This window comes from Ursus arctos, unplaced genomic scaffold (genome assembly GCF_023065955.2).
Source record: "Ursus arctos isolate Adak ecotype North America unplaced genomic scaffold, UrsArc2.0 scaffold_3, whole genome shotgun sequence".
In the NCBI taxonomy this organism is placed as follows: Eukaryota; Metazoa; Chordata; class Mammalia; order Carnivora; family Ursidae; genus Ursus; species Ursus arctos.
In genome coordinates this window covers 68,388,431-68,408,430 of record NW_026622985.1, presented here as the reverse complement: position 1 = coordinate 68,408,430, position 20,000 = coordinate 68,388,431, and the positions used below count along the sequence as shown (strand labels likewise).

Here is a 20,000-nt window from a genome sequence, read left to right as displayed (position 1 = left end):
TTTGCACTCATCTCCCACTTTGCCCCTCCAAAGCATTTTTTTGTTAATCATTCTGATGCTCAAAACTATGGAATTTTTGAATCCTAAGACTGTATTAAACATAATTTTATTCAATGCTCCCACTGCACAGATTAGAAAAGAAGTCACTTTCCAAGGGTTGTAAGTACAAGTAAAGCCAGGACCAGTATACATGCTGGCCTCTGCAATGTTTCTTACAACCTGTTATTCCTGCTATCCCATGTTGCCTTAATCAGATGCACTATAACTCTTTCTAGTGGTGGCTGTACCAAGTCTTGCCAACGAGGCTAAGAACTTCACAGGTCAGGGGAGCTATGCATCTAGCAGGCACCTAGTATATATGTGTTGATCGAATAAATGGTGTGCCATCAAGTCACTAAGAGTTTCATTTGTACTAATTCTAAAAGAGAAAATTTTAGGATGCTTGGCTTGCTCCGTCCATGGAGTAATAAACACCTGTGATCCAAGGGTCGTGAGTGCAAGCCCCACATTGGGTGTGGAGCCCACTAAAAAAGAGACAGAGAGTGAGAATTTCTTTCTGGAATTAAGTATTCTTGGAATCATTTCCATCCAGAATTAGTTCACAAACAAGATATGAGACCTGGGAAAGATGTAAATAAAATCTTCCCTTAAGGTTACAGTATTAGGCTACTAACATACTAAAATAAAGTAAGACCAAAGCCAATAATTACTAATACTCAATTTTTAAAACACTGATTGCTACCAAACTAATATCTAAGAAAGAAAGAAAAAGTTACAAGAGGCTAAGCATCTCTGAGAATAAAATTGCTTGAAAGTTACAGGACCTATGCCTATAAATGGATGGAATCCTTTTCAATAAAAATAAAATTTGATCATGATTATCCCTACTCATATGAAGTTTCTTATTTTTGGATCTCAGAGAGCTCCATGCTTCCACTCGTTCTCTTGTGTGACAACTGAAGGGAAGTCAAACACAAGGAGATCACGTGTCTTTGGCAGATTGCAGGACAAATGGGACATTGGTCTCTTCTGTGGCCATTAACAATATCTTTCCCTTCTTGCCCCTATTACAGATATAAGGGTCACTTAATTTCTTTCTGGAAAAAAAAAGTGGATATTTCTGAGATGTTCATTTTTTTTAAGGTACCTAATGTGTGAACATCACTATAGGATAATTAATTCCTCTAGGAAAAATGCTCCCCTCCACCATAGAAATTCCAACTCATTTCTGACAATTCAAGTAAAATAAAGGAATCCTTTTAAAGAAACACTCTCTCTGTTCAGTGCTCACCAGTTCTTCCCTCTGTATCCCCTTCTCCAATGCAATTATTTTACAGTTTTTAACTACCCAGGGTGTAATTTAATATAAAAAATTTTATGTACTTAGTATTTTGATTAACTTATTAGTATAAAGTAATACTGAATAGTTTAGGCATCTCATTTATAACCTTTGGTCATGCCGAAGTGGTTAAGTGGTTAATAATGTAATGGACTTTGAAGATAAAGTGTTCGGGTTTGAATCCTGGCTCCCTTACTTCCTACCTAGGTAACATTGGGGATGTTACTTAATGTCTTTGTACCTCCTTTTCTTTAGTCATAAAGGGGAAATAAGAAAGTACTTATTTTATGTAGTTATTATGAGGATTAAATGATTTTTTATACATGTAAACAAGCTGGAACAGTGCCTGGGTCATAAGTGATCAATAAATGTTAGGTACAGTCATGATACAATTATGACTGTATCTAACCTTAAATACTTTTTGGGAGAAGATATGGTATAAATACATGAATTAATTTTTAAACACTGTATGAGCTTAATTAGCTCTAAAAATATTTTAGCCCTTCTCCCAATGTGAGATTTTTATTACTGTATCAGAAAAGTCATAAAAGAATGATATATGAGCCCCACATATCAGATGCCAGGCATTAGGGTTATTAAAGTAATCCTAATAACATCTGCCCTTCCTTAAAAGTACATTTAAGGTAATAAAACCAAGGGAACAAAATAACACAACATATTCCTATAATTATTGCAAAGAATTATTTACTAATAATTTCCTGAACACTAACACACTAAGACAAAAGCTCAGATAATATCTCGGATCATTTTTATTTTTTATTGTTATTTTTAAATATTTTTAAAAGATTTTATTTATTTGAGAAAGAGAGAGAGAGAAAGCAAGCTCGAGTGCAAGCGAGATGAGGAGCAGAGGGAGAGGGACAAGCAGACTCCATGCCGAGTGTGGAGCCTGACGCAGGGCTCAATAGCCTGACCCTGAGATCATGACCTGAGCTGAAATCAAGAGTCGAATGCTTAACCGACTGTACCGCCCAGGTGCCCAAATCTCGGATCACTTTCAGATCAACAGAGGAAAGCAAATTTCAAAGTAGAAGGGCCATCATCGCAAAGCTCTGTACACGGAGCTCCTACACTTCCCTCAGGCACCCATCCCAGGCCTCATCATTAGCTTGTCGTTAAAAATCATTAACATGCATGCATTGAACAGTCCAGGCCTGCATCACATTTGCTGTGCACATTAGGGCTTATGAAGTCTGGTTATATATGTTTAGCTGGAGAAACCTTAAACAGATTAACTCAAAGTTGACTAAAAAGTGGAAATTTTTAGAGATCTAGCAATATACATACACCTGTTAGGAAAAAATTTTTTCTGCCAAAAATTCCTTTATGCTGTGGATTAAGCCAAGTCCCCTGTGTCTGTAATGATATAAAGAGCTTCAATTTTGCTTTGACAGGAGAAGCCAATAACATGTAACTATTATCTCTTAATGCTAATAATTAATTCAACAAAAGTTTATTGAGTACCTTCTATATATAAGGCACTGTGGGGGCATTAAATATCTATGAAAGAACTTTCAGTCTAATATGGAAGAAATATGTACTCAAATAACTACAAGATGGCCTGTCACAAGTGTTGTACTAAGAGAAGGAGCAATTCAGTGAGATGGGAGGAATTAACAGCTGGGAGAGATGATTTGCCTCTAAGAAGAATCCCAAAGCATGTATACTTTTTTTTTTTTAAGATTGTATTTATTTATTTGACAGAGAGAGAGACGGCCAGTGAAAGAGGGAACACAAGCAGGGGGAGTGGGAGAGGAAGAAGCAGGCTCCCAGCGAAGCAGGGAGCCCGATGCAGGGCTCGATCTCAGGACCCTGGGATCACACCCTGGGCCAAAGGCAGACCCTTAAAAACTGAGCCAACCAAGAGCCCCCCAAAGCATGTATACTTTTAATGGAATTCTTTTAAGATAACAAAGTAAAAGAAAGTTCAGATGGACAAAAGAGAGAAATCCTGGAGTATCCTGGGGATAACTCTTTCTGGGTTTGAAGATGGATGGGCTATTCATCATGCCATCCCCTGCCCACCCCACGCCCTGCCAAACCAATGATTTGAAATTTATGCATTGCTTCCCTCAGTGATGACTTGAGGTGTCTTACAGATGAAACCGCAGCCCTTAGAAGTAAAACAGAAGCTACTTCAAACAAATAAAATCAGCTGTTTCCAGGAATAAAACGGATGATATACATCTGAAACATCAAAGACTTAGCTTTATTTCTTTTTTTAACTTAAGGACATAAAGAAAGAAAAATAAAACTAGTGGAGTCACTGATTTTTATTGTCTTCCTCATGAGATCTTGAATAAAGGATAATAAAGAGACTTATTTTTAACATATCTTAAGGACAGAGTCTATGAAGTCCGGATTGGATGGTTTTGCCAGCTCTTTATTTACTTATTGGGCATAACACAAGCCAGGCATCCGTATTAGTACGGACTGAGGAGGACAAACCTTTGGCATTGAAGGATGCAGACAGAAGGTAAACAAACGTTAGCAGTTCTTAACCTGATAAATATGTTGTATTTTTCTTTAAGTGGATTTGGAAGCAAGTTTATCTTTGATTTTAAAGCAAATGATCCATTTGGTAAATAGTGGATATTCTTTCAAACTAGAATCTAGAAATTCATTGTGAATGGTTTAAAAGCTCTTCTTTCCACAAAATAGAAGATTTATAATTCAGCTGTTCTATTTAGTCCACTACCTCCTATTTACTACCAAAAAGCAGTGATTTATGTTTCTTGCTTAAAGAAGGCATACCCACCTCCTAATTTAATATAATTTACACTTGGGAGAATTCGAATGCTATTTGGAATTTCTTTAGATAATCGGAGGGCAAGTATTTAGTGGTGGAGAGACAGAAAGTCTGTTATTATTCCCTGACAGAGCTGCACAACGTCAGTAAATGACATGGAAGTACTTCTGGAAGGATAAAAGCTACTTCTTGTCAGAAGTGAAAAGAAATCAATTCAATAGACATGATGTGCAAACCACTGGTCTAGGGGCTGATATGGACAATGGTTTCGAGAAACTCCAAAGAGTTTCCAGTGCCGCAGAGGAAGTGCAATGTATACACAAGTAACTTTGATACCAGGCAGGATGTGATCAAGACCCAGTTGACTAAGTGTTAGGAAAGAGGGGAGGTAAATCCTGGCAATGCAATCAATGACTGCTTTACGAAGGAGGGAGGTGTCACTTCAGGTGGGCTTTGAAATATGTGAAAATGTTCATAATGCAGAGACAAGGCAAAGAGCCTTCTGAGTGGAAATGGGGAAAATGGATAATCTTAAATGGTTGTGGGAACCCTGAGAGTGTGCAGAGGCCATGAAGAAAGGAGGGCTGGTAATAAAGAAATATGTTAGAAAACAGAACAAGGTCAGATGGTGAAGGGCCCTTGAGTTGCATTTTATGGAGTTTAAAATTTATTCTCTGCCAGCTGAAGGGCTATTGATGGTTTCTAAGCCTGGCAGTGAAAAGATAGAAGAGATTTTGGAGGATTAACTTACAAAGCCTAGACTGAGTGTAGGACACCAGATGTAGGGTTACCAGTTAGGAGGTCACTACAACAGCGTAATAAGGTGATGATGGTCAGGACTAAGGTGGAGGGATTAGAAACAGTGAAGAGAAGTGACGAATTTAGGCTATAGGTCATGGAGTAAAAAGGCTCTGCATCCATTGCTCCTAAACTTATACATATGTGAAATAGTTCCCTCATGAATTCTACCATGGAGCTAGAAGGGTTTAAATCTATGTGAAAAATTCTAAAAATTAGAAGAGATGATGACTGTTTATAACTCATGCAATTTTGATGAATCTTTATATTTGTTGTTTTAATTGCTCAAGGAAGAGGAGAAGTTGATCCCAGAAAGCTTGGATGTTAGAAGGTAGAAGACAGGAAGATACTGAAAATGAAACTCTATTTTCGTCTTTGTGATTAAGATGCCAGTAGCAGCAATGCCATGAAAACTCATAAAGGCTGTTGATACTTGATATTGAGAAATTTGATTTATTTTTAATCTTTAGTCTGCATTCTTGTGTCATTTTAAAGGCTTCACCAAAATAAAAAGTTTCTGTGCAGCAAAGGAAACAATCAATAAAACTAAAAGGCAACCCATGGAAGAGGAGAAAATATTTGCAAATGACATATCTGATAAAGGGTTAGGATCCAAACATATAAAGAACTTATAAGATTCAACACCCCAAAAATGAATAATCCAAATAAAAAATGAGAAGACATGAACAGACATTTCTCCAAAGAAGACAACCAGATGGCCAACAGACACATGAAAAGATGCTCAGCATCACTCATTACCAAAAAAATACAATCAAAACTACAATGAGCTATCCCTCACACCTGTCAGAATGGCTAAAATCAACAACACAAGAAAAAACAGGTGCTGGCGAGGATGCAGAAAAAGGGGAACCCTCTTACACTGTTGGTGGGAATGTGAACTGGGGCAGCCACTCTGGAAAACAGTATGTATGTTCCTCAAAATGTTAAAAACAGAGCTACCCTACAATCCAGCAACTGCACTACTAGATATTTACCCAAAGAATAACCAAAATGCTAATTTGAAGGGATACACGCACCCAATGTTTATAGCAACATTATCTACATTAGCCAAATTAAGGAACAGCCCGAGTGTGCATAGACTGATAAATGGATACAGAAGAAGTGGTATATATGTGCAACGGAATATCACTTGCCATTTGCAATGACATGCATGGAGCTAGAGAGTCTTACACCAAGCGAAGTCAGTCAGTCAGAGAAAGACAAATACCATTTGATTTCACACTCATATGTGGAATTTAAGAAACAAGACAAATGAAACACACACCAAGAAACAGACTCTTAACTATAGAGAACAAACGGATAGTTACTAGAGGGGAGGCGGGTGCGGGGATGGGTTAAGTAGGTGATGGGGATTAAAGAGGGCACTTGTTGCGATGAGCACCAGATGTTGTATGCAAGCGCTGAATCATTAAGCTGTACACCTAAAACTAATCTTACACTGTATGTTAACTAACTGGAATTTGAAAACTTAAAAAAAAGAAAAATGGTATTTTAAAACTGAATATCAAAGGAAAAGGGCATAAAGTGTGGTTACTTTCTCAAGTCCAAAAAATCTAGTATTTCCAGAGATGAGTAACAACAACAACAAAAAGAGGTAAGCCTTTTTAAAAGTAGGTAACAGATACCCATGAGGGTTTTGCTATGAATCTCCAAATACTTGGTGAATTTTTAAAATGTCCCTACCTTAACATCATGTTGGAGACTAATGAACTCTAAGATAGGGCTCCCAGTCCCTGTCCAATCTCATCCCACAGGGATACCTCTCTACGCAGACCACCCATACCAAGGCAAAGGATTCATTACCTGTTCTCTGAATGAAACCTATGCTTTATATCTCAGTCACCTTTGCTCGTAATCCTCAAATCCTTCGCACCTATCCTTTCTTTCCTCATCACTGCTTAATATTAGGTTGAAAAACTTGATTACTATTTTTGCAAGCAAAACCTGTCAAATAGCAATAATTTCATAAATTTCACCCTAAAAATCTACTTCATATTAAGCCTAACTCAAAGCTACAACCCCCACAAAGCCTTTTCTGATTCTCCGCATGCCTACCCATAAGTCTCTGAATTTACAGTTTGATTGTAAGGCTCTTCATTCCTTTACTTGGTCTCTCACACTATCTTTGTGCATATCCACCCCTCTAATTATTAGAGTTTTACCTCTTTGTGGATATGGACCACTGTCAGTTTTCAGCATAGTGTGTGGCACATAATAGTTGCTCATTAAATGTTTGTTGAAATATGTGAAAATGTTTGAATGAAACTCATCTCTATTCTATGCAACCAGCCAAGCCTCTAGCAGTAGGAAATGCCAAGTAGCAACTGATTTTTATACTCTAGCTTAATCTTTCAGTTTTACAGCCCACCCTCAGTAATGGTAAACACCAAAAACACAAACCAAGGACTAAGTAACTTAATAGACTGATTCGTTGCCTAAAGAAATGTGTTGCTTCTTCAGTTGTGAAATTTGTAAGTACCCAAGGCACCAATGAAAGGCAGAAGAAATGTTAATGTTTGCCTATACCCTAAAGCAAAGAGTCAAATTATAATAGGGAAGTTTATCTTTTTAGATTGTGGTCACACAGTATATTCCCTAGAGGAATGTAAATTGTCTGCATTTGCTCCTTACTCAAGACTAAGTAAAAGGTCTGATAAACTGTTTCTGGGTTTGGTTTGTTCTTAGAATAAGAAAATACTGTGAATAAAGTTCTCTTAAACTGAGACATTCAAAATGTATTTAAGTAAATAGATGTTAGAATGTCGATAAATAAGTGTCCTTATTTAGATATTATCAGATGTGACAATTAAAATATTTACATAGGTCATTATTTATGAGAAACTCAGTGGCATAATGTATATGTGATCGAACCTTTCAGAAATACAGTATTTACTAATACCATGAAGCTAATGATAAAACCTTAAAGTCTTAAATGTTATGGTAGACGTCAACAAATGCTGAGAAAAAAATTTATAATTAATGGCTCATATCTACAATACAGGCAATTTCAGGAAATGTAAAGTTAATTTTATCAAACATTTGTAAGTCAAAAGTAAATGTAAGACTAGATTGAAATTGTTTTTGCGTTTTATTCATTATAGGAGATTCCCTTGTATCTTTTCTTTAGGTAATCCTAGTTATTTCAGAAAAACAATAATACATTTCATACAGTGTAGCTATCAAAAAGAGTAATAAACATTTTTTTACAAAGAGGAGTAATATATCTTTCAACAATTTTATAAGAATATATTTAACCTTTCCCCCTGCCCTAGCACACCAGAAGGATAAAACATGCTTCTACCAGTAACTATGGGTCTTTACTACAAAAAATGTTACTCCCAGGATAATAGTCAAAAACTTATCCTCAGAAATAGTGTTAGGGCCCTAATGCTTCAATTTTACTATGAAAATTGATTTTATTTGACCCAATATAGCAATCTTTATCCAGCGAAATGAACTTATATTTGCAGTTACTCTGAGAAACATACTGAATATATTGAAATATGCGTAGTTCTTAACCATGCTTTACTTTTACTTGATTTATTTTGGATACCTTTAACTTACATGGGATACACTGGCTACCTCCAAAAGAAAATATTTAAAGTCATACAAATTCTTTATCTCTTACTTATCATTATGTCCTAATTGTTGATTAATGACATTAAGAAATACCATAGGACACTGAATATTGTTATAGGCTAATGCTGTCCATTGATTTGCATAGGATTTGACTGTTTCACAAAACAGTATCAAAATTTTTCTAATTAAAAGGAAATACCTGGGTCAGATGGAATTTTCTTTTAACTATCTACCATGTCTATTTAGTTCTTGGCACAGAACTGTTGCATGAATAACGATAACCACTAGAATGTAAGCATTATAAAAAAATCAAAGTATAAGATCAGCACTTTATCAATTTTATATGTGCTTGAATAAAATTTGATTCAATTAGTTTGTATTTGTTAATCGCACGGACTTCATGCTTACTACATAAATATCCTTGTTTTGCAGATGTAAAATGAATTCTAAAACATAAGCACGAATCCTTTATTAAGACGGAAAGATGTAGTTTCATGAAACTCAATTTTTGGTTTTGTTTGTTATTTTTGAGCAGCTAACTTACTATTAACTGATATCTTAGTACACAATCACATCAAACAAGTAATTTTTAAAAAGTTGGGTTTTTTTCCCCAAAGAAGTTTTACAGGAAAACTGGTGAAATAATTGATGTTCATTTAGAAAGCATATGAAAAATGGAGATTAGGGAAGTTCAATTTGCTCATTTCCTTCTAGTACATATACAAGGAAATGATATAATTATATTTAGAATTTGAGGGTAGATTTATAAAAATTGCAAGTTTAGTTATCTCCATTTGTATTAAGTCATGTTGAAATGAGAAACAATTTATTGTTTCCTAAACATTAGTAAGTCTTAAACACTTGTAATATTTTATGTAGGAAGTATTTTAGTTTAACATATCAAAGAAATAAGCTAATAAATAAAACTTAAGTTTTAAAAGGAAAAGATTGTTTTAAAAAGAGAACATTTTCTTAGTACTTCTTAAAATGAGAGATGATCTTAGGCTAATGTGAGTAATTAAATCACAAGGTTATACTGAAATTAAGAAATTGTTTACTTAATTTTACTTAAGATTTTACTCTTCTGAAATAATGCTGACTTCTTCCACTAAAATATAGATTTTATATTCTAAATTAAGCACATATTACAGAAATATTTAATTCTCTTATTTAAAAAGTCAGTAAGAAGTCCATATAATTAAAACAACTAGACATGATAAATTGACTATTAATTAAATAAGAAAGTATAAAACAGATCTGCATTAGTATGGCTCAAATTTTTTCCAGTTTATTATTTCTCAAGATTTTCTCTTTTGTAAACTAAAATAACATTTGTCACAAAATTTTTCTGTTGACTGAATTATCTTTATTTTGATTTACATGAATCTACACACAGCTGCCATTAGAACAGTGCTCAGAACTACTACTCCAGTATTACCCCATTTCAACAGATAAAAATTCTGCTTATCTCTTGATGAAAAGAAACATATTCTTCCTCCTAGAAATGTGTAACCCTTAAGAGGGGGATAGAAAAATTGGAGTGAACAAATGATTCCTCATTCTATATATATCTTGTATTGTTTGTTTTATTCAAAATATAATTAGAAAATGCCCTCCTCAAGTCGCCATACCTTTTTGCCTTGGCTAAAGATAAACAGACAAATAAATTTTCATTTTTCATCTTATGATCAGATTACAACTTTAATCCTAATATATTTAATATATCTTGTATCTCCCTTAATCTGTCACCTAAAAACCACAGCCATTTAGTGTTTGATTGCAAAGGAATATTATTTCCAGATGATTATACTAAAAGTTTCTCTTCTAAGATACATTGCCAGTCTTAAGGATGCAGTTTATAATTCTATCCTACACCCCAATGGGTCTGACCCTGAGATGGAGTTCCAAAGTTCCATTTAAAGTCAATAGAAGTTCTAAGAAATATAACAAAAAGGTGGATTAAGGTTAATAAAACATAATTTTATAAATTGCATGCATATATATGTATATCAAAATTTCTCTAAGATTTCTTGCCCTTACCTTCAGCAGTATATTGAAATTTATTCAAATTTATGCAACATTGTTTAAAGAAACTGGATTTTACATGATTTGAAGGCTCACTCCCAAATGATTTCAGATAGTTTTGCTGCAGTGCTCTTGAAAAAACATAACAAAATTCATTATGATTTATCGTTCTATTTGATTGATAACAGTAATAGATGTGACCCAAACAGCTGTAATAAAATGAAAATACAGATGTAATTACTTTGATCCTTGATGAGTACAAATAGATTTTGCCCAGACTCAGAATCACACTAGTTGCCTGTTAAGATACAATTGGTACTATTCCATTTTGCGTCTCATAAACGGAAACTTTCAACAAATGTCCAGCTGTGGAGCTAAGGACCTTTATATTTCTAATCTGTTGGCCAGTGAAATAAAAAAAAAGTCTAACTTATATCTTGACACTGAGCCATTAAGTCAGCCTTGGGACTGCTTCAGAACTCCTTTAAACCATTCATCCAAGACTTGTGTTTTTGCCTTGTTTCTTGGACTAAGTTTCAGTCAAAACCGTCAGGAGGGGTATGAGGGTACACAAAATGTATGTCCCTGTTCTTCTCTAATTCCCTCTTTGATAACTTGGGTTCCGGGTCCTTGAAGACCTTGCCCTCAACGTCCTATAATTGTGCCCTCTTGCTGCGGCTAGCCCTTCCTGATGTGGCTTACCTGTTTTTCCGGACTGCTGTCCATTTCCCTTTGCCAAATGGCCTGATGGGATACTGCCCGCCCACTGCTAGCTCTTGATGAAGCTATCTCCTGGCTGTTTTTACGGAGATGGCTGTCCACCGGGATTACAGATGTATGGTTCATGTCATTAGGTCTGTATAATCTGTGAGACTGGGTGCTCTGCTGAAACTATTCCTTTGCTCAAATTAAGCTGTAGGGCTGACTCAATGTTCAGTTTTCTCCTGAACTATGCTAAGTTATGCTCTGTTAGTTGTAAACATGAGATTGAAATAGGGAGTAAAACCAATATTTACCTCTTATTCTAAATCTAGTACGCTTTGTCCGTTTTTTGATCTGCTAATTAGCAAAAGGATCTTAGATTTAATGTTGGGAATGTAAATTTTTCTATAGTAAGGTAATGTTGTATAACCAATGAGTACTTTTGCTCCTGACTTTTAACTGTTTTGATGATGCTACTCCATTTTTAGTCTTCAAAGATTAAGACAATGTTGAACAAACTAAAGAATGTTAGTTTCCACTAGTTATATTAAACTATTTGGTCATCTGTTGCTTAATACAAATTCTTGAATTCTACCCTAATGATGAAAACTGCATATGGAAGGTAGAAACCCTGAGATAACGTTTTAAACTGTACTTTTTGGTGCCAAAGTATTCAAGTACATTGTGGTACTTATGTTAATGATCAATTTTAAATTCTGCCAAAGTAGTTAAAATACATACAATTCTAACATACATTAAAATACAATTTTTTAACATGGAAACAACTTCACATTAAGTAATATTCTGAAATGATAGTTGACTTTACATAATAAACACTGTTAGTTATAAAATGCCTATAGTCACCAAATATACATCTACTTCCCAAGCCCCATGTCAAAAGCTGAAGTTAAAATACCATATGGGTATGTAAAAACCTTCCTTTTTCCCTGGTAGTAGAAGTAGGGAGAAATTAATACTGAATAGCAATATTCATTTTTTAGCAATTCAGTCAACGACATTTTGACCCTTAGAGAAAGGAAATTTCTCAGGCTCAACTAGTGTTAGTGCAAATGAAGATGTAGCTTCTAACAAAGTATCTTCTTTAGATATGAAACAGTAGCAGTAAGCTACAATACTGTCAGCCAAAAGTTTTCTGACACACTTTGCCTAAATGGTGGGGATTCATACCATGGATGTCAGATATCATCTGTATAGTTCTATAAAAATCCTTCAAAACCCCATAGGAACCCACAAATTTCCACAATTGGCACGGTAGGGATACAACACCTTTTAGCTGAAGGCACTGTACCTCTGGGAGGATCTTTTTATTAAGAGGAACTAGAATGAGTTGTAAGTGCCACATATGGGGACCGGAATAATGTAAAAAAGAACAGCAGCCACTGAGCCACACAGTATCACTTAAAAAAAAAAAAAAAAAAAAAAAGATGAGATTATAAAGAGCTGGCATAATCATAAGTTCTGTACAATCACTTTGGAAAGAGATCTCAAAGCTAACTAGCAAAGTTAATGAAAAGTTCAGAGATTAAATATAAATGGAATTAAATCAGAATGAAAATTATGAGACCCAGAAATGTTAGGACCAAAAGAAATAAAATAAAATAAAATAAAATAAAATAAAATAAAATAAAATAAAATAAAATAAAATAAAATAAAGGTGACTGAAAAGTTGTGAATTAGAAAATCTGCAGAAGCATATGTAAAGCAAGGGGGTTAAAGCTTTTATGTTTAGAGCTTCATAATGCCTCTTAATGATCCAAACTATCAGCAAAAATAGTGTGGGCTTAACAGGAATGAAAACAATGAGAGGGAGAATTCTACTTGCTCAAGTTGTCAGTTACTTTCAACTGCTTTCCTCTGAAATACAGAGCCACTTCAATTTTAAATGCTTTTGTCCACAGAGAGATCTAAGATCTGTAGGGATTTTATATAAAATATCACCAACTAAAGGTGTAGGGTCTGCAAATTCTACATGTGCCTACAAAGAGCAATTTAAATTTTAAGGCAGCCAAAGACAATAGAAGGAAGAAAGGCAATATTATATATTTGAAGATCTTCATTATCCTTCGTAACAATTCAAGATTTATATTAGATTTTCAATATTGTTTTACAAAATGGGAGTCCGGAGGTCCCTTTTAGCTGTGTTTGGTTGCAAAATATTAGTGTCAGGACAGGCTGAAGTTTATCACTGGAATGATACAAGTGAGGTTCTCGAGAAGCATGTTGTAAAGAGGACTGGGACATATGAGGCATAGAAAGTTGTAGGGCACATAGAATATGTGTTCAACATCTCAATCAAAAAGATCAATGGGATCCCATTGCAGTCCTGAAATAATACTACACTATTCCTTTTATGTGATGCCTCAGCTTTTCATTTCCTTACTCTAAAGTTCTGGCTTCTAAGGACACAACAAATCTATTTTCTAGTCTTATATGAACCATATTAACATTCTGGTTCTATATAGAAGATCATTAACTCTCAAACTTCAAATATTTGCTTTAATAAGAGGGAGAAAATATAATAATCACCTGCAACTACTATAGAATATGAGCAAGTAGAACTTTGAAATGACATAGAGGCTAAGAGGATTCAGGAACGACATGTAAGAAATAATCTGAAAACTCAACAGTAGGAGACTCTAATAATCAGAAAGGGGAACGACATGACAATGGAAGGCTTTGTACCTAAAGCCCTCAATACAAAACCAGTTCAGGAAGAGCACTGATTTTGATCTCTAGAAACAAAATTTGAAAATATAAAAATACGAATCTCATTTAACATTTTTCAAGAGAAAAAAGACAAATCTGAGCCACCTTATTGAGAGCAAGAAGTAACAACTGATTAGTAAAAAAAAAGAAACAACCAAGTTTAACTGAATATGGTAGGTCTATCACTAAACTTCTCTTTTTTGCTTCAGGTTTGTAAGGAGATGGGAAATGGATTGATTCTACCCGTATAAGTTCACCTTCCAGCTCTGCTCTAAATGTTTTCTTGTCTTTTCAGTCAAGTGTTAACACATTGGGGAAGAGATTAAGTTCAAATTATTTCCACTTCAACACAGCATCAATCCTCTGGAAGTAGTCTTTTTTAAGAGGCAAATATTGATATAAAATAGGAATCTAAATTAATTTTATCCATATTCTATAGAACTCTGAGAAGTCAATAAGCAGGGAATATTGGCATTGAGGTGCAAGAGGGAAGAGTATTCTACAGCTCAGATTCTTTTTTTTTTTTTTTTTTTTTTCTTTTTAGGCGAGAGAGAAAGGGAGAGGTGGGGAAGGGCAGAAGGAGAGAGAGAATCTTAAGTGGCTCCACAACCAGCACAGAGCCTGATGCGGGGCTGGATCTCACAACCCTGAGATCATGACCTGAGCCGGAATCAAGAGGCAGAGTTGAACTGACTGAGCCACCAGAGCCCCCCAGATCAGACTCTTAAGGGAAGTTTTCTTTACATTGTTCAGACCATGATGGCTCTAGAACTCTTTTGACAGCAGTAGAAAATACAGATTTAAAAAATCTATTTGATTGAAAAGACTCGGAAAAAAGTGTAAAAAGCTTAGTATATAGAATCTATATTATTCCACCTGGATTTAACCTTTCCTACTTTTTGCTAAAATCCCCTTGAACATTCAAGTTGATTAATAATGTATTAATTTCAGTAAATTTTTTTTCTTTTTTAATTCACCTTCAACAAGATAAATAAAATTTAATAAGGTCTGGGAAGATAATCACGAATGAGGTGAAGGGGCTTGCTACTTACTATTCAGATAAATTTGAACAGTTATAAAATACATATAAACTAAATAATTAAAATTAAAAATAAAACTTCACAGGTGTACTCTACCAATATTTAGAAAGATCTATTAACTCCCACATAAAGATGAACATTATAGTTCGTTATCTCTTCTTCCTAAAAATCCCTTGTTCTCCCTGCTTCCTCAGGGTTCTAAGAGAATCCTGGATTTTCCTCTTGCGGGGATTGCTTCGCGAAGTCAAACCATTTCAAATAAATTCATCTCTCATAGTCATTATCATATGGTTACTGACTCTGTATGGTCGAATGTGTCACAGATTTCATATACTATACTACGTCTAAAACATAGTTTCTGTCCGTTAGCGGGGACATCGACACAGCAAGCACGTGGGAGGCATGAACGCGCATGCGCTCACGCGCAGGCTGTGTTCGCCGCAGACAACCGCACAGGGAGGAAGCTCTCCGGAGTGCAGAACCAAGTGTGGGTCCTGACAGCACAGTTACTCGGGAAAGCTTCCTGGAAAAATAGGACTAGGCTCTTACGGAAAAGTGGGATTTAGGTGAGGGAAAGGAGATGAAAAGCCAAAAAAGGAAAACACAGAAAGGCAAGTAGTGAAGGCGAGATGAATGCACTAGTTTGCCAAAAGCCTTCATCCAGGGCTTTCTAAAAGTAAAACTTGGAGTGAAGAGAAAGTGTTAAATCTGGAGCATCAAATTGCAGAATGCAGGTGATAATTTGACATGTCCTGTTCTCCAAAAAATAATTTGTAAGAAGCATTAACTCATAGCTATTCCACTCTTCTAAAGCCTCAAAACATCTCTACCAATCCCAGGAATACGTCTATATCCTACGATGTTACCATTTGGATTTTACCATTTTGGAGTTAAGTAAAAAGGCTAAACAAAGTTCAGTTTCCTGAATCTAAGGACACTTAGGTTCTTGGATTCAACAAGTCAAATGGTGAACATATCATTTTCCCTCTTGAGCCTGTCCTCTTGTGACTTCTATTTCTCTTTGTGAGCTTCCAAACTTGCTATGATTTTTCCTAATTTTCCTCTTTGTCCCCAGCATTCAGTGGGTTGTCTTGTCTGGCCTTTTTCTCCACAGCACTTCTTTTATTGATTCCCTGTTCTCCATGCCCAGTCTTGTACTCAGGTCGGGTACTACCTACCGCAAGAATTAATCCTCTGCTCTCAGTCTCTCCCAACTCCCGAATAGCTTACTCTTTGTGAATTTCATTCAGCCCACTTCCAGATTACTCTTCCAAAAGCACAGCTCTGACAGTGTGAAACTCAAGCTCATAACATCACCAGGCTTCATACTGACTGAGACAAACACTGCAGCTTGATATTTAAGACACTCACCAGTCTACTTCCACCACTTCATATATTCTAAATTCTATTTTTCTTTTTATATTCTAAATTCCTATCAAACCTAATACCCAATGTTTTCTAGACATATATCATGAGTTCCTGTTCTGGTATTATTTATCTGAATTATTAATTATCTATAACCTCAGATAATATCTTTTTTTTCCCCCCTCAAAAATCTCTTATCCTGGGGTGCCTGGGTGGTGCAGTCGTTAAGCGTCTGCCCTGGGCTCAGGGCGTGATCCCGGCGTTCTGGGATCCAGCCCTCCACTGGGAGCCTGCTTCTTCCTCTCACACTCCCCCTGCTGTGTTCCCTCTCTCACTGGCTGTCTCTCTGTCAAATAAATAAATAAAACCTTAAAAAAAAAAAATCTCTTATCCTGCTGACTCGGAGTAACCTGCTCCCTACCATAAATTTGTCTTATATTGTTTCCTTTTGTGGCTTAGCTTGCTTGAAGAATTATAAGAGGGGGGGGAGAGGAAAAGGAAAGGGATGGCCAAGGAAACTAACCACACATTTATGGAATGCCTTTAAAAAGGCATTAAGATGTGAAATATCTTAGTCTTGTTGTTAGTTTCATTTAGAGTAACAATGAGGTATTACAAGATGTACCGTAACTAGTGACTGTGTACACAGCACTATGAGGGACATAGGAAGGAATTATTATCTTCCAAGCACTCATTTCATGTGAAAGAATCCTACGAGGTAGATACTATTACTTATCTCATTTTCATTTGAGAAAACTGAGGGAAAGAAATGAATATTACTCAGCTACTAACTGCTAAATCTGTGATTGGAACCCCTACCATCTGTCACTAGAGCCCAAATACCGGAAGCAATAGGCCTTTCTGCTGCTCCTTCACTATTCCGCTAGTGTAACTACTCCCCTCCAAAACAACAAGGCCCAGGGCTTCATTTCAGGGCACATAAGCATGCAGTTTAAATGTTCTCTAACAATTCTTTCACTTCTGTTTAATTTTCAAAGTATTTTGAAGTGCATTTAATTATATGTAGCCCAATTTTGATTGAGAGAATCAGATAATATTTTTCCTTTGCCTCATAATGTACATAAAATGCTTACCATTCTTTAAGTACAAGCATATTAAAACTCTATAAAGATGAAGATACAGAATACTGACATGACATTCCATCAATAATACTTGACGTCTAATATACAAAAAGTTAATGATAGCAGAAACAGATTCAAAAAATGAATGACAACTCAATATTTTGCAAGATAATTAAATTTTTGATTATAGTTTATATAATTTAGGAAAAGACCCAATTTGGTCTTCCTCTAGTTTTTATCTTTTCTGAAATCTACTTCCAATAAGCCAAGGGAAGCTTTCCTTATATCTCTCTATGGAAGATACACATAAATATTTTTCATATGCATTAATTCATGGGTACAGAAAACGTACGATACGTTGACTATGAACATTTAGTTTTATAAAGCCATCAGGCATTAAATCTATAGTTTTTATATATTATTTTACACATCCTATTTTTTCACTGACATATTTCACATTTAACTGAACTAAATTAATAAAATGAAGAATCTAAAATAGCAATTGCCAAATGAAAAAATACAACTAACCTGGCAATGCCATCATTTAGCCCCATTATTATCTCAGGTTGTAAAAGATAATGTTTAACAAATGATTTGATGGAATCATTAATTTTTTATTTTAATATTCTTATCACTGGACACAACACTCAAGAAAACATTTCTTTACATACCCTCTGTATGGTACACAACCACCTCTACACACTGCATACTAACACAGGGAGTCAGAGCAGCGGGTCAGACACTTTCATTACGAACGTCTTTCATTTTTCTGAAATAGGTCTTTTCTAAAAGGGGGTAACAGGATCTAACTCTTGTTTGCTCTTTAAAGTTTTATTGTTTTAGCATTTTATACAGAGAGCGAGCACCAGCATACTCAGGAGAACTGCTAAAAGTAAAAGGCCTCAAGCTACCCACTGCCTGGCTGATAGGATAAAGCAGAGTAAAAACTTTTGTCTGATTGCTCACTTTCCTTGTTTTAGAGTACTGCTACTCTCGAGAGCATATATTCATGTTCTTTCTACTTCGAGTTTTATTACTTCTTTTGTATTATTTAATACATCTAAAGACACTTCCAAAAGACAAATTTTTCCATTTTGAAAAAGTAATGGTTTGGAACCTGATAAAACACATTAATGTTCACAGTGTGTTTTTTGCAAAGGTGATAGAATAAAAGTGCTATAAAGCAATTAGGTGCATGATCTTAAAGACATTAATGTGTCAAATAGAATAAAATGTTTAAAAAGTCAACAAAAATAATATCCTAGGAAAGGTCAGATGGAAATAGGCACGTATAAAGACCACATTTCTCATTCGGGTCTTTGACTAGATCTTTAATGCAGAAATGGGGAAGAAAATATAAAAATGAGAGAAAGTACTATTCTTACCTCAATAACTTGAAATTAGAAGTATATGATGTTTAACTCCCGGATGTATGGACATTAAGTGTCGACTCATCCTAACAACTGGAGGGTGTATACGCTTCATTATTCAGATTATAATTTTTTCCCCCTGAATTCTAAGTTCTATCAGGGTCAATACTTTTTAGTAAACAAGAAACTGATACGCTTGGCCTATTGAACAAGGCCAGGCATTTTTTAAAGTGTCATACACATTTCTGAAATCCACAATACATCAATTTTTAATACATCTACTCTCTCAGCTCCATTAAAAAGATGGTAGGGGAAAGATTTTAGAGTAATTAATGATATAGTTAGCTGCTAAATATTAATAGGAATCGTAGTCTTGCATAAAATATAACATATAAACCTTGCCAATACAGACGCACCAGTAATTAAAGTTGAATATGTAATTACACTGATTTATAAGACAGGCAAAAAGTTACACTTTACTAGCTTCTATGTAAACTGTGGGTAACAGTTAAACTTTGCATTTTACGGTTTATAAAAACGGGCAATATCTTGACTACAGTTCATAAATGGTTTAGAGACCTGTAATAGTAGTAAAAATTACGACAACTTATTCCATCATGAATATTTTTATTGCACCATACAAACCAAACTGTGATAATGACCCATAAGATGTAGACTCATCTTAGACACCGCTCTACCCCCAAGAGAATGTTAGTAGTACTAAGAATTTGTAGAGGACTGCTGGTATAATAATTATGGGACATTGGAGAGAATCTAAAAGATGCATTAAAACTGATTTTGATACACTTTCTCCTATCACGAACACGGGGCAATTTAACTGCATTTAAAATTGTATTTTGGACTTATATACCACTAGCAACTTGGGAAGAATACCAAATGTTAGAAGCATATGCGTATGGGCCCTTCCCGTCGCTGGGCCTCTAACCCACTTACATGTGCGGCTGCGGTGAGCAGCCCGGACTACTGTTGCCATTGCTGTCGATGTGGTCCAGGGAGCCATTGAGGTCTTCGTGGACGGCCTGCAGCAGGCCACTGGAGGCGTTATTGATGAGTCCCGGGTTACTAAGCAAAGGTAAACTGCTCTCTGCCAAGGCAGCCTAGTGAAATGAAGAAGGTGTAAAACAACTTTGGAAATGCCCTTTAAAATATTTCTTTAGAGAC

The 20,000-nt window shown here is 35.3% G+C and overlaps 1 protein-coding gene across 15 annotated transcripts in view; it reads right to left on the bottom strand.

Moving 5' to 3' along the window:
• Nucleotides 1–20,000, bottom strand: part of FOXP2 (forkhead box P2) — a 543,660-nt gene that overhangs the window by 8,931 nt on the left and 514,729 nt on the right. For all 15 annotated transcript variants that reach the window (XM_057304321.1, XM_057304320.1, XM_057304317.1 and 12 more), the window contains one exon: nt 19,773–19,936. In XM_057304321.1, the coding sequence (XP_057160304.1) occupies nt 19,773–19,936 (164 nt within the window). The remainder of the gene's footprint in view (nt 1–19,772; nt 19,937–20,000) is intronic.